This window comes from Phragmites australis, chromosome 12 (assembly GCF_958298935.1).
Source record: "Phragmites australis chromosome 12, lpPhrAust1.1, whole genome shotgun sequence".
NCBI classification, from domain to species: domain Eukaryota; kingdom Viridiplantae; phylum Streptophyta; class Magnoliopsida; order Poales; family Poaceae; genus Phragmites; species Phragmites australis.
This window is the reverse complement of record NC_084932.1, coordinates 29,769,563-29,783,648: the sequence shown is the minus strand read 5'-3', so window position 1 is coordinate 29,783,648 and position 14,086 is coordinate 29,769,563. Positions and strand designations below refer to the sequence as shown.

Sequence of the window (14,086 nt, the reverse complement as noted above, 5' to 3'; positions counted from 1 at the left end):
CGGAGAAAAGGGTAAAGATCGAAAAGACTAAACAAATATGATATATATTTTGCTTTTTACAAAAAATTAAATGTACATCTATATATCTATATAACTGGACCTCTACGTAGACCCGTCCTGCCGGAGAGGTTAGGTCATCTTCAACTATTTTTTTTTTCATTTCGTTTTTTTTCATAATTTTCTTTTCTATTCTTTTTTTAACAGTTTCTTTTCCAAAGGGTTTGGAAAAGGAAAGAAGAAAGAATCATGAGCTGAAGATAATGATTTTAAGAATCTTTTTTGAAAAGAAATGTTGAAGAGAATGAAATTTCTTAGAAAAAATGATACTCAGCGAAGGAAACCGTTAAAAGATGCCTTAACAGAAAAGGGGGAGCCCAGTTGGTTTGGGCCACGCTCTCCCGTCTCCGACCAGGTCTCCCCCGTGCTTGACTTGTGCGCTGTCGCTGATTGCTTGATGAGAGAGCGATGTCCTGATTTGCGCGCGTGTGGACCTGTGGAAATGAATGGGGAATTGTTGGAAGGAAGCCGGGCCCACAGCACACACATCAGAAAATCGGAGATTATATTCGCTGTCGGCCACAGCAGCAGCACAGAGGAGCAGCAATACATCCTAGAGGGATTCCATCAATGACTTTTCCGCCCTATTCGGCAGCGCTGGTTAGAGCGAAAGCAGGAGGTAGAAGGAGATCCGTAATGCAATTCGTTTGTGGGGTGTGTTTGGGTTGAGAAAGAACTAGTGTAAGAAGAAGTAAATGCACCGGAATTTAGACAGGTTCGGGTCATGCACTGGGGCGTAATACCCTACTCCTGTATGGATGCTATAACTATCCTGAGGAAGTCCCTCAAGGATGTTGCTGGTTACAAGAATATTGATCTATCTAAGAGCTTGAGACTCCTTGTTCTTCGGCTGGAACTGTGCTCAACCTTGTTTACAGCGTCTCTCACTCTTGGTCTCCTTCGTCTTGTTCGATCCGATTGCTCTTTCGTTCGTGTGTGTCTGTGTGTCTGTTGCCTGTGACCTCGTTTGTGTCTGTTCTTCTCCCTTTTCTTTTTTTTGCGTTGCCGGCTATTTTAAGTACTCGCCGACCACGACATGCCCCGAACGGAAAGGAGGAGGCTCGAGTTCCGAGACGACATAAATGGAAAGGGCGTCATCATTTCTTCTGGGTGAAGTGACCGGGGGTGGAAAATGCGTCGCACGCTCGGTCGCCTGTCACCATAAATGCCCTGGCAACGGGTGCCGTGGAGAGGGCCCACCGGGCAGCCGCAGAGCAACCCGGCGTGCCCGTCCTGTCTTGTTCCCCTGCCACAGCAGCGCAGCAGACGGAACGCCTTTATCCTTACGACGTTATCCCGAGACAAGCCGGATGGCACGGGACGGGACCTGTGCAATTAATGACCCCACGCCTCTCTGCCAAAGCATGGCAGGAACTGATGCTGAGCGTGGCGGGAGCAGTTGGAGGTGTCAGGCCACGCACGCTCATTAAATGCGGCCTCGTACATCTGGCTGGTCGACGCCTCATCGGCAGGCCCCTCGGGGGCCTTTCTGAGTCGTTGGGGTACCGAGTGCTCGGGGGTACTATTCACATCCCCGAGCACTCTCTCCCGAGAATGCCCATCCTTATCCTTGGAGTGCCGGGTGCTCAGAGGTACTGTTCACCTCCCCGAGCACTCGCTCCCGAGCACTCTTGCACGAACCCTTGGGGAACCGAGTGCTCGGGAGCTGCCACGTGCAGCCCCGAGCACCCTCTCCCGGGAACTCTTATACGGATCTTCGGGGAACCGAGCTCTCGAGAGCTGCCGCACGCAGCCCCGAGCACTCTCTCCCGGAACTTAGCTCTTCTGATCGTCGGGGGACTAGGGTGCTCGGGGGTGATCGGGCACCTCCCCGAGTACTTTCTTCCCGGTACTCGGATTCCGTGGATCATCGGGGCACTGGGGTACTCGGGGGCCACCGATCGTGGCCCCGAGCGCCTTCTCCCGGGACTTGGCCTTTTATCATCCCACAAGAGAGACCTCGCGGGATGACGCCATGTGGCGAATAGCTGGCCCGGCCTCGGGATTCGGGGACCCCCGGTTCCTGATACACCGATAGTAGCCCCCGGGCCCATTGGTAGGCGATGACTCAGAGACTGCGGATGGGCCCTTCGTCGCGAACGAGGTCGGAGCCGGCATGGACGCCATGTGGCAAGCTTTCGGAAGGTGGCCCCTTCGATCCGGGCCTTTGGTACGGCCCAACGGGGAGATGAATGGACACGCGTCCACACAACTCCCGAAGGGGATGACAACGGGACAGGCGACACACGTGGCAGCCGTGCAGATCGAGAAAAGTACGCCTGGCAACCGCTGACACCGCACGACCTGTGGGAGACTCGCCTGGCAGTTGCGTCGATCGAGTGAACCGTCCCACCGAGTGCGCCGTGGCAGGAGACGTTTGAATTCCCTGAGGTATAAAAGGAGGAGGGGAGCGAACCGCCCTCCTCTTTACGCCATCTCGTGATCCTGCTCTTGCTTCCTTCGTGCTCTTGAGCCCTTAGAATCTCCTAGGCGATCAGAGCTCATCTTCCTTTCCGCCATCCGGACCATCTCCCCCCCGACGAAATTCCGAGAGCTGGAGGAAGCCGCCACGACGGGACTCCAGATGGTGTGCTGCCGGAGTCTCGCCTGAGGAACGAAGAGGCGGCGGAGAAGATCAGGAAGCTGTTGGTCCCCGAGGGCCAGCAGGGGGCCCTGGTGTTACCGATATTGAGGTTTCTTTTCCCTTGAGCTGCAGGTCTTTTTTGGGCGTGCTCAATGCAGGATCTTTAATCTGAGGAGTTGAATCTGAGGCCGAGTCAACCAGGGGAGTCAGCCCCGGATGACTGGTCGAGACACTGATAGCCGTGCCTCGGTCGATAGTTTGCAATACATAGAATAAGGGAAGAAAAAAAAAGACTACTAGTCGACTAGTCGAGATGAGAATCCAGAACAAACCTCTTTGAAATTGGGAAGTGAGAGATGATGCTTGACTTTGGCCTTTTTGTGGTCATCTTCTTCGTTCTTGGTCTAGCAAGCGGAGCCAATGGAGGAGTTACACATGGATCAGGCAAAGCCAAGACATCAGTAACCTGCAAAGAACCAGACGATAAGAATTTATTATCGAGTGAAAGTTTGACCAACTAAAGAGCGATAATTCTACTGAAATTACCTCTCTAGTCAAGTCATCAGGCATGATGGTCCTTTGAGTTGGCAATTGTGAGGACGCGCTAGACGTCCCCTAAAAAAGCCACCCACGCAAATTCGTCATCAGTATAATGACTGAAAGAAAATTGATAACTCGAGAAGAGTTACCTTTTCGGTCGGGTCATCAAAAGTGGCAGTTGCTTGAGGAGGCAATTGGGCGGATATGCTCGCCGTTCCCTAACAAAAGGTCACTCATCACAACCAAATGCATTCAAGTATCCACTTAGGAAATAAGAAGATAATAAGGATTTCTATTTCAATACCTGTGGACTCCTTCGCTTGCACTTGAGAGGGCTCAGATCAAGCAACAGTTGAGAAGACGGGGACGATCTCTTCGATCGAAGAGACCCCTCGACCTCTTCATTGGTTGATCCCTTCCCCTTGTCGATAGCATCAGCAGAAGAAGTGCCATCGGGATCAAAGACCTCACTCAAAAGGATGTGTTCTTGGCGGAAGACTGGAGCCTACACTCATACAGACAAGTCAGATCAAATGGACAATAACCGGTCCTACTTTTCTATTAAGAAAATTCTTACATCTGGTCAAGGATTCTCAAGGGAGTAAGTCAGAATGCCACACTTCGGTGCTGGAAGAGAAAAGCTTGTTCAACCGGGTGATGACATCCTGTGTAGACAAGGCTAAAAAAGAGAAAAAAAGGTTTACTCGATAAAGCTCGAAGATCATAGCAAAACAAAAAGGGTAAAGTGCTAACTAAGCCTTACATCCGGCTACATCCCTGGAAGCATCTCATCCCCACTGTATTCCCAAGCCACGCGTGTTCGCGCCTTCAAGGGACTTAATCTCTTATTAATAAAGTCTCTAGCCATATGCCACCCGGTTAGGCCAAATTGCCTCAGCATGTCAATCCGGCGAAATAGATGGTGTGATTGGACTCTCAGTGCTCTTGTGTCCAAGAAGGATTTTGGATAGGAAAAAGACCTCTATACACTAAAGGAAAACCAATCGGGTCAGGATTGGAGACGTAAAACCAAAAAAATTTCTAATCCTTTGACCAAGAAGAGGTTATGGGAACCAAGATATATGAGTTTTTCATTCCACTCCTCAATTGGAAACCACACCCCCTGACACATTTATTCTCAATAATCCTTTTCAGTTTATAAAAGTATTGAAAAAGATTCAAACTTGGCTTGATGCTAAGGAAAGCTTCACAAAGATGAACAAAAATACTCAACATGGTGACGGGGTTGGGGCTTAGGTGGTGAAATTCAATTTGATATCGATCAAGCACATTGAGGATAAACTTGGAAGGAGGAATGTTAAAACCGCAACGGAAGAAGGATTCGAAAACTACAAACTCATGCTCGATCTTGCGGAAGGGAATCTCTCACCGGATGTCATCCTCCATTCAACCAGGCTATGCAATGGCAGCACTCCTTCTGCTTCGAGATCCGCCAGCTGAGATTCTTGCATCACCGAGGGTGCCCAGACCTCAATCATGAACCTCGCCTCATCGTACTGATCGAGTGAGGCGCCGGCGACTGCTGCGTCCGACTGCTTCTCCGGTGAGGAGGAAGTCGGGATCTTCGAGGAAGAGCTGGGATCCATGAATCTAAAAAAATTTCTGGCGGTGGTGAGCGCTAGGATGAAGAAAGCTAAAAGGCTTGTACAGGAAGACCGATGGCAATGATGAGGAATGGCCGCTATAAGCCTAGGTCATACGGGTAAATAATTAAAAATTTACCGTCTCTTCGACCATTCCCATCTTTACAACGCTTCGACCGGCGAGAAAAGAGGAATGATGATGATGTGCGAATCTTTGCACGCCATTTTGCCCGTATTAAATGCGTCTACACCCGTCGTTTCAAATTTTGAAAGATTTTTTTAACTCTACTTGGAGTCGGGTGTCAATCAATTGAGTTCTTTAAATCTTTTTCTTCAAGTCTCAAATGTTGTTAGCCGTAGAACGCTCGACTTGATTGAGCTTCCACTCGATACTCGAGGAAGCATCTGTCTATACTCAATTCTTTCAACTATGAGCTTGATCCACTTTACTCTACCAAGTTTAAACTTGGTGGTATTCGAGTGGGCGCTTATAGAAACCTCTCCTCCTGGGTAGAGTTAGGGGCCATTGTCGGATATCTAACTATATGATATATGCACATAAGGAGTATATCACACACAGTCAGGGTATGTACAACTCATATTAGGTAGCTCCAGATATCACGAAACCGAATCAGCGGTACCTAATACATCCGGAATCAAGGAAGTACATATCATGAACGTTTAGATTGGTTACCCAACCTGATATGATCAATATTTGAAACAGATTTATCTACTTGGAAGTTAAGGAAGACAACTCTCTATTGACTATGGATAGATAGGAGTCGGTACCTCACCCCTATATAAGGTGAAAAGGTTGGGGAGGAAAGAGAGAGCACTCGAGGCAAGCATCAAGACACTAGCAGAGAAGATACTCGGCGATTTTAGCCTTATGTTAGATTAGATCCGATCTACTCTCTGTAATAGTTTTAGCCACATTGCTTATACTCGAGATCATCAATATACGGCAGCAACACCCCCACGGGACGTAGGGTATTACTCCAATCGGAGGCCCAAACCTGTATATATCGTTTGTCTGCTCTCGTGATTAATCCCTACACTCGAAGAAAAACGTGTGTACATCGTTTTTCTCATCTCGTAATTAATCCCTACACTCGAAGATATCTAATCAATTTACGGACATATTATCAACGGAATTAATCTTCCGCTGATAGAAAAGTTAGACAATTCACTTACTTCAACAGTGGCACAGAGTCTCGGGAAGGAAAAATTTAAATAGACCTTAAAACCTACATACTATCAGGATTGTTCATCTATTTTGAGATTCGTGACAAATTGATAAATAAAAAAAATTATAAAATAAATAAAATAATTAACAGACGACAAGATACCCAAATATCGACACACACACGCCTTTCCCCGTAGTCCCGTGGGCAAAGAAGGAACCGAGGATCTTGCTCAAAGAGTTGTCCACTCTTCTCCCCGTCAACCCCGGCCGCACGCCATGTCCGTCCTGTCTCAGGGATACGCCACATCCGGCGTTGTAGAGGAGGACATCCTTATCCCGCTCCTTGCCCGCCTCACCACCATCAGCACCTTGCTCGACTCGGCCGCAGCGCCACCCGGTCCCGCGGACCCAGAAGGCCCTCCGCCTCCGGCCTCTGCCGCCTCTGATTCCAAACTCCGAGCCCGGGAGCTGCTGGAGAAGGTCCGCCGGGAGATGGTGCAGCTGGAGGGTGTCTTCCGCCGGATCGACGACGCCGAGAAGCGCATCCGCTACAGCTTCGACCCCGTCGAGCAGCACCTCGACGACGCGCTCCAGCACGAGCCTCCCGACGCGGAGCGCATCCACGCGGGGCTCCTCGCCGTCAACACCGACATCGTTGCCATCAAGGCCAGCATCCGCGAGGCCTACAACCTCCACTCCGACGGCGGCGGCGGTGATGAATCTTTCATTCCACCTCCCACACAGACACAGCTGTCTGCTCAGGGAGCGGGCATGGTGATGGCCAAGAAGATGGGGGAGATCCACCGTGGCCCGCAGATGAACCACCTCAGGCTCGTCGTGGGCGGCCTCGAGGAGCGCCTACGCGGATGCGTGCTCTGTCTCGCCGCCTTCCCGGAGGGCGCCGTCATCAAGAAGCGCCTGCTTATCCACTGGTGGGTCGCCGAGGGCTTCGTCCGTTCCGCCGACGAGGGCAAGAACCGCTTCGACGAGCTCATCGCCAAGGGATTCGTCGTCCCAACTCCCACCGCGCTCTGCGGCACGGTCCACAGGTGCACGGTGCGGCCGTGGATGCGCGACCTTCTCGTCAGCGTAGCTAAACACAACGGGTTCCTCGAACTGAACGCCGACGACGTCGCGTTCGCGCGCCGCGCTTGCCTGCGCGGCGGCAAGACGCAGCCCGGGTTCAGCGCCGCGGTCAGAGCCATATACAACGTTGGCCAAAAGTACGTCGAGCTCGACGAGCGCTGGTTCGCCGGGAAGAAGGACCTGCGCGTGCTGCAGCTCGGGCAGTGGCGGGAGTTCAGCACTCACGAGCAGATCGCCAACCCCATGGACAGCCACATTGAGATCAGCGGTGTGGAGCGCTTCCGCGACATGGAGAGCTGCAAGAACCTCAGGTACGTCAGCTTCCGAGGGATTTCAAGGATCGAGTCCCTGCCCGACTCCATCGGCAAGCTGCGCGAGCTCGTGGTGCTGGACCTCCGGGCTTGCCACAACCTTGAAGAACTGGGGCAGGGCATCACCAAGCTCGACCGGCTGGAGTACCTGGACCTGGCGGAGTGCCACCTGCTCGTTGGCATGCCGAAAGGGCTCGGCCAGCTCACACGGCTCGAGGTTCTCAAGGGGTTTGTGGTTGCCAACATCAACAGCAGAGATCTCTGCCATCTGAATGAGCTCACAAAGCTGGAGAAGCTCAGGAAGCTCGGCATCGTCGTCGGTAAAATGGCCGTGCCTACTGAGGATGAATTCCTGAAATTGGCCGAGTTCAAGGCTCTCGAGTCTCTGAAAATCAGTTGGGGTGTGCTGAATTCTGCGAAGAACGGGAACGCTGAAGCATCACCCCGTCGTCGTTCGGTGGCGACAATGAAGTATGCCCTTCCTCCCAACCTGAAGAAGCTAGACCTCCATTGCTTCCCGCTCGCCGACTTCACGCAGTGGGTTCGGCCGACGGGCGTCAAGAAGATCTACATCAGAGGCGGGAAGCTGACGACGCTCGGAGACGAAGAGGGCTGGGAGGCAGAGGTGCTGCGGCTGAGATTTCTCAGAGATCTTCAGTGTGACCGTGGTAGGCTTCAGCGTTTGTTCAGGAAGCTCAAACCTGAAAACACTGAAATCCATGAATGCCCGAACTTCATCCCTGGTATTGATGCAGGAGAATCCGCTGAGACTAACGCTAAGATAGAAGAAATTGTCACATGTAATGAAGTTGCCTCTGAGATTGATATTCCTCCTCAGTCATGAATTGGAAACAAACTGAAGCAGTAAACTGAGAGCAGTGTAAGGTGTCGTTCATATTTGCCAAAATATTTAGCTAAGATCTTAATATTACTTCCGTTGGTCTAGGACATGGACACGGTCTATATACCTGTTTGATCATTACTGTTTCTTAATATATTTTAATAAATTATAATGAGAATATTAAATAATCAATCTATTATCAACATTCTGTACGACAATTTAAACACTTTAGATGTATAGTTACAATCGAAATTTTATAAGTTCGATTTCATTATATTGCATGCATTCTAGGTGGGATGCAAGTATTGTATTTTTTTAGGCTCAATTGAATTAAAGATTCACCTACATCTAATTAACTTAAAAAAATAAACTAAGTAGTGACTCATAACTACTCATTGAATACCCACATGTATCCCTAATTCTAGGACGATGCATGTTTCGGACCGGAGGAAATACGTAACTACTTCTGACACATTTGAGTTATTAAAAAAGGGGTATAATTATCTATTGAGATAGTCCTCTTATTCATGGGTTACAAAGGTAAGTTGCCAGCGACAAACACTTGCCCCCTACTTAGCAACTGAACACGTGTTTCAAACATATAGAATTAATCAAGAATATAGCAATCCGAAGAAGTAAAAAAAATCATAACAAAAGAGAATTTTGTATACACGATGATTGAGTCTAAGTGATCGTGCGACATGGAGATGGATGGTGTTTAGGAGATGATCGTCATCGATCAATAGAGGTGGCTGGTGTTGATGAGGTGAGTGCGAGCCGATGAGCGGATGCAGCCGCCCATCCGCAGAGGTGATCAGCGTGTGACTAGAGTTGATGTTGTTGCCAGTTGATCCATGTAGGTGGTAGTAGGGATAGGAGAATACGGTCGGATTTTAGAAATAGAATAATTGAAGAACAAAGAGCACAATCGCTGAAAATCTTATTATAGTTTTGAAGGAGAGGAAGAAAAGGACACACCGTTGATTGTCCTTGGCCTTTCATTATGTGTTAACCATTTATCTGGATTTTAGTTTTAGAAATAGAGTGACAGAAGGAAAGAGAGCACGCTACAATCAAAGAAGACGATCAAGGATGACACGTGGGGAGTAAATTGATTATTAATCGGCTAATTGATTGTGACTTTTCATATTATATGAGAGGAGAGAAGACGGGAGATCAACTTTGATTGTGGATTGTTTGATCGTGTAAAATATACGGTGAAGATAGTTAAGATCTGTCATAACTCGTCTATTTTATAGAAAAAATACATATATAGAAATACCACCAACTAACTAGAAAGACAAGTGGACAGCTAGGCCCCTCAACTCGTAGCATCCCCACCGCTTTCATCTAGGACGGACCCGTCCCTGCATTTTGCTCTCTTGAAAATCCAAGCCAACCCCCGCAATATCCAACACTCGACTATTGTTATGATATGTGATTTCAGATTTGTCATTTGTGATTTGTTGGTGTTCCTACAATATTATATTATTAGTGTTATCTTTCATGTTGGAGGATAGTAAGGAGAAGAGACTAAGTAGACTATGCGTTATCGACTATCGGTTGAATATTTTTCAAAAAAAAGAAACAATGGGAAAAAAGTCATATTGATCAATAAAAACCATCTGCTTGATGGGTCAACCGCCGGTTGGACGGTGAACCAGTGAACCTGCTGCCAATCCCCGGTCTGACTTTCGAGCTGGTTCAGGCGAGACAGTTAAGTCTCACGGTTACCGCTAAATTGATTTCGCAAGGACCTACTGCAATTCTCGCGGTCAATGTGAAAGTGCATCTAGTCCCTATATGTGATTTTGGTAATTAATGATAATACATATGGACTAACAATGGTGTTAAGTTTGTTAGTAGGTTGTTCCATAGGTGATGCATGGATGAGAGATATGCATGAGCTCTAGGTAAATGGGGAGATTGAAAATGCATCAAGATGAATGAGCTTAGGTGATGCTCGGGTAAATGATGACAATATCTATGGACTAACAATCATATTAAGAATTGCTATTAGGTTATTCCATAGGAGATGCATAAATGATGAAGCATTGATTCTTTGAGAAATGCCATGAGTTCAAAGAATTGCATCAAAAATCATTAAGATTTTAGTGATGCTCATAAGAAGAAGAAGAAGCTCAATAAGATTAGCAATAAGCTTGAAGGCTAAGTTACTTGTGGAGATCAAGTAGCTAAAGGTATGCTTATCAATAGAGTTTTATGGACTAACCCGTGTGCTATGTGTTTAAGAATGAGTGGCGTTAGGTTCTATATGAAGATTGACAATATGCATGAAGGCTAATAAGTTACTTGTGGAGATCAAGTAACTTAAGGTATAAATGTTGTCATTTAGGTTTTATGGACTAACCCATGTGCTTTGTGCTTGAGAGTGAGTTGAGGTTAGGATCCATAAGAAGGCATAAGTTGAATTGAAATCATATATGCCAAGAGTGAAGAACAAGAGTGGACTCCATATTTGATAAAATGAATTCCTTGAAGATGTCGAATACAAAATGGTTTTCTATGGCAAAACGGTGAAGGGCAAGTAAGACTCGACTGCGATGGACCATCTGGTGGTGAAGGGCAAGCAAATGGCTTGGCGCCGAAGGACCAAGGCGATGGTGAAGAGCGAGTGAAGCTTTGCGCCAATGGACCGTGCAAGGCCATAAGAAGCTATGAGTGATTCGCATCAATCACATGAGGAATCAAGAATAGATGGAGTGAAGATTTTATGGAAGTTGGCAACCCTCAAAGGTTTGAAAGTAAGAAGCGGTACTTGAAAGTATTCAAAAGGCTCAAATTAGTTCAAATGTGTTTTATCTTTGAAATTGAGTCTAGGTATGCCGCACTATTAAGAGGGATGCAACGTGAGCTAATTGTCATGTCTCAGTGCTCAAGAGTTCCCAACCAAACCCAAAGTGAGAGTTTGTTGTTAAGAGTCCGGAGCGGAAAGTGTGGAAGTGTCCAAAATGTGTTTTGGAGTGTTCCTAGTTTGATCCTATGTGTTTTAGGTCATGAATTCAGTTGGGATATGTATCCCTCTGAATAAGCTTTCCATAGAGTCCAAAATTGTCGAAATCGGACTCCAGGATCAAAAGTTATCGCCGTTTTTCGGAGGTCAGCTGTGTTGTGGCCGGAGACTCCGGTGTAGGCCGGATACTCCGGTACCTGGAAAGGCCGGAGACTCTGATGAAGTCCGGATACTCCGGTACCTGGAGTGGTCGGAGACTCCGGGAAGTCTCCGGGGCTGTTTTCTGTGTTAAGTGTCGACCGGAGACTCCGGTGTAGGCCGGATACTCCGATAAAAATCCAGAAAAGGCATAACGGCTAGTTCTGACATGTTATGTGACCGTTCTGACGCTATTTTTGGAATTGAGACCGGATACTCCGGTGTTCACCGGATACTCCGGGGTAGGTGTGTCAAAACAGTAACGGCTAGTTCTTTGTAGTGGGCTATTTATATCCCACTCACCCCATCCTTCGAGGCTACTGCAAGGCACGAAAGAAACACTTTTTAGAGCCAAAAGAACCTCTCCCACTCCATTCTAGTGTGTGATTTGAGAAGAAAAGTGAGTTGGGTTGAGAGATTGGAAGATTGAGTGCAAGTGATCTAAAATCCAATCTTGAGCACTTGAGTTCTCGGCAAGAAGTTTGTCATCGTGTTTGTTACTCTTGGAGGTGAAGCCTCCTACGCGGCTAGGCATCGCCGACGAGCACCCAAGGTTGTGGGTTGCCGTGGAAGTTTGTGAATGGCTCGATTTTGCCTCCGTAAGGGAAGAAATCAAGAGTGGACCGAGGAAAACGGTTGAAAGAGACCCGGCTCGTTGGAGCTTCCTCAACGGAGACGTAGGATTCACGATGGTGAATCCAAACTTCGGGAAACAAATCTTTGTATCTCCTATCTTGTTTCCTTACTTTTAAGTTCTTGCTCAAATCTTTATGCATATTGCTCGATCTACTTGTTTGTGTGTATTTGAGTGTAGGTTCTCCGTGAATCTACTTGGAATCATCTCTATGAACACACGATATCACTTGGTTTGAGCTAGAACTCTCTATCCATCCTTTTTATTCAGTTTCGGGCTCTGTTCTGTACAGAAACCGGAGAATCCGGAGTTCACCGGAGTTTCCGGACCTGTACAACCCGAAGACTCCTGTCTTCACTGGAGTATCCGGTGAACAGTAATTTCAGGTATATGAACAGTGTTTTCAGCCTTTTTCAATTTAAGTTTTATTGCATATCTCTTGCTAGATTAGAGTAATTTTGTCACCTTAGGATTGTAATTTCCACACTTATTTAGGGTGATTATGCACTAGTTGAGCCTAGCATATTTAGGTTTTTCACTTGTGAAAAACCCGTTAGTTTATATTCCGTTGCAAGTTTAGGCAAACGGTGAAAGGGGACGAATTTTTGTAAAAATGCCTATTCACCCTCCTCTAGGCGACATCATTGTCCTTTCACAATGTCAATGCCGTCTACCCGTGAGCACCTACAGTCATCCGCCTGAAGTGGAAATGACCGACGAGTTTTGTCTTCTTCTCTCTGCCGTTCATACCGCCAGCGCGCCTTGGTCGCGTGGACGAGCAAATGAACTAGCTGGTTCCAACTGCAACACTTTCAGTCAAGAGTGGATCGGCCATGAAGCTGAAGCATCTCTGGGAGGTGTAGGAGGAGTGGGAGATCCGCGTGCTGGTCCTCTCCAGCCTCACCCTGCAGGTCTTCCTCCTCTTTGCCGGTGGCCTGCGCAAGCGCGTCGCGGAGTGGTGGCTGCGCATGCCGCTCTGGCTCGCCTACTACATCGCCATCTACGCGCTAGGCAACCTGTCCCAGAACCAGAAGCTCTGCGACGGGTCACGGGACGGTGAGATGCACATCCTCGTCTTTTGGGCCCCGTTCCTCATCCTCCACCTCGGCGGCCAGGACACCATCACCGCCTTCGCCATCGAGGACAACGAACTGTGGCTGCACTCACTTCCTGAGCCTCATCTCGCAAGCCGTCCTCGCGGGATACGTCTACTGGAAGTCGCGCCCCGGCACCTGGCTCATGGTCCCGGCGATCATGATGTTCTTGGCCGGTGATCGTGATGTTGCGCACCCGCAACATGAGGGGAATAGAGATCCTTTGTGCCATGTTGGGGAGTTTCTAGTTTTACCTTTTAATTTGCTCCAAGGGTTTCTCTTTTTCCGAACATTTATTGAGGATATACTAAAATGTGCCAAATAAGTTGGGTATAGCCTTATATGAGGGAAAAGGCTCCCCATTTGTCGGAGGGTTAACTCCTGTCGCAGGGATCCTGAGGGACCCCTTTTTAGAGATTCGACCGGGGGGATGATTCTGAATATGTTTGCCGGAGAAATAAATGGATATGAATGTGATGGCTGGTGGGGTGGAATGATCTAATGCAGAAAAGAGTAAATGCACTAGGGGATTTTTAGACAGGTTCGGGCCGCACTGCGCATAACACCCTACTCCTGTGTGGATGCTATAAATGTCCTGAGAATGTCTCTCAGGAATGTGCTAGTTACAAGAATGTCTGTCTATCCTAGAGCCTGGGGCTCCTTGTTCTTCGGTTTCTATGCTCGTACGAAGGTGTTCTTCGATCTGTGTGTGCCTGCTGGCTCTGGGTGCGCTTGGACTTCTCGACCTTCTCTACTTCCTTAACTTCTTCAACCTTTTCCCCTTTCTTTGTCCGTGCTGCCGGCCACTTTAAATACCCGTCGGCAGTAGCGTACCTCGAAAGGGAGGGCACGAGTTCCAAGGCACCATAAATGGAAAGGGCATCATCATGGCCTCTACGCGAAGTGACGGGGGTTAAAAACACACCCCGTGCCCGGTCTTCAGTCGTCATGATGGCGCTGGCAACGGGCGCCGTGGA

At 48.1% G+C, this 14,086-nt stretch overlaps 1 protein-coding gene across 1 annotated transcript; it reads left to right on the top strand.

The window, feature by feature from the left end:
* The first annotated feature begins 6,167 nt into the window (after nt 1-6,167).
* Nucleotides 6,168-8,401, top strand: LOC133887379 (disease resistance RPP13-like protein 4). Its single transcript, XM_062327314.1, has one exon. The coding sequence runs from the start codon at nt 6,248-6,250 to the stop codon at nt 8,210-8,212; it is 1,965 nt and encodes a 654-aa protein (XP_062183298.1). The 5' UTR covers nt 6,168-6,247; the 3' UTR covers nt 8,213-8,401.
* Nucleotides 8,402-14,086: the final 5,685 nt, after the last annotated feature.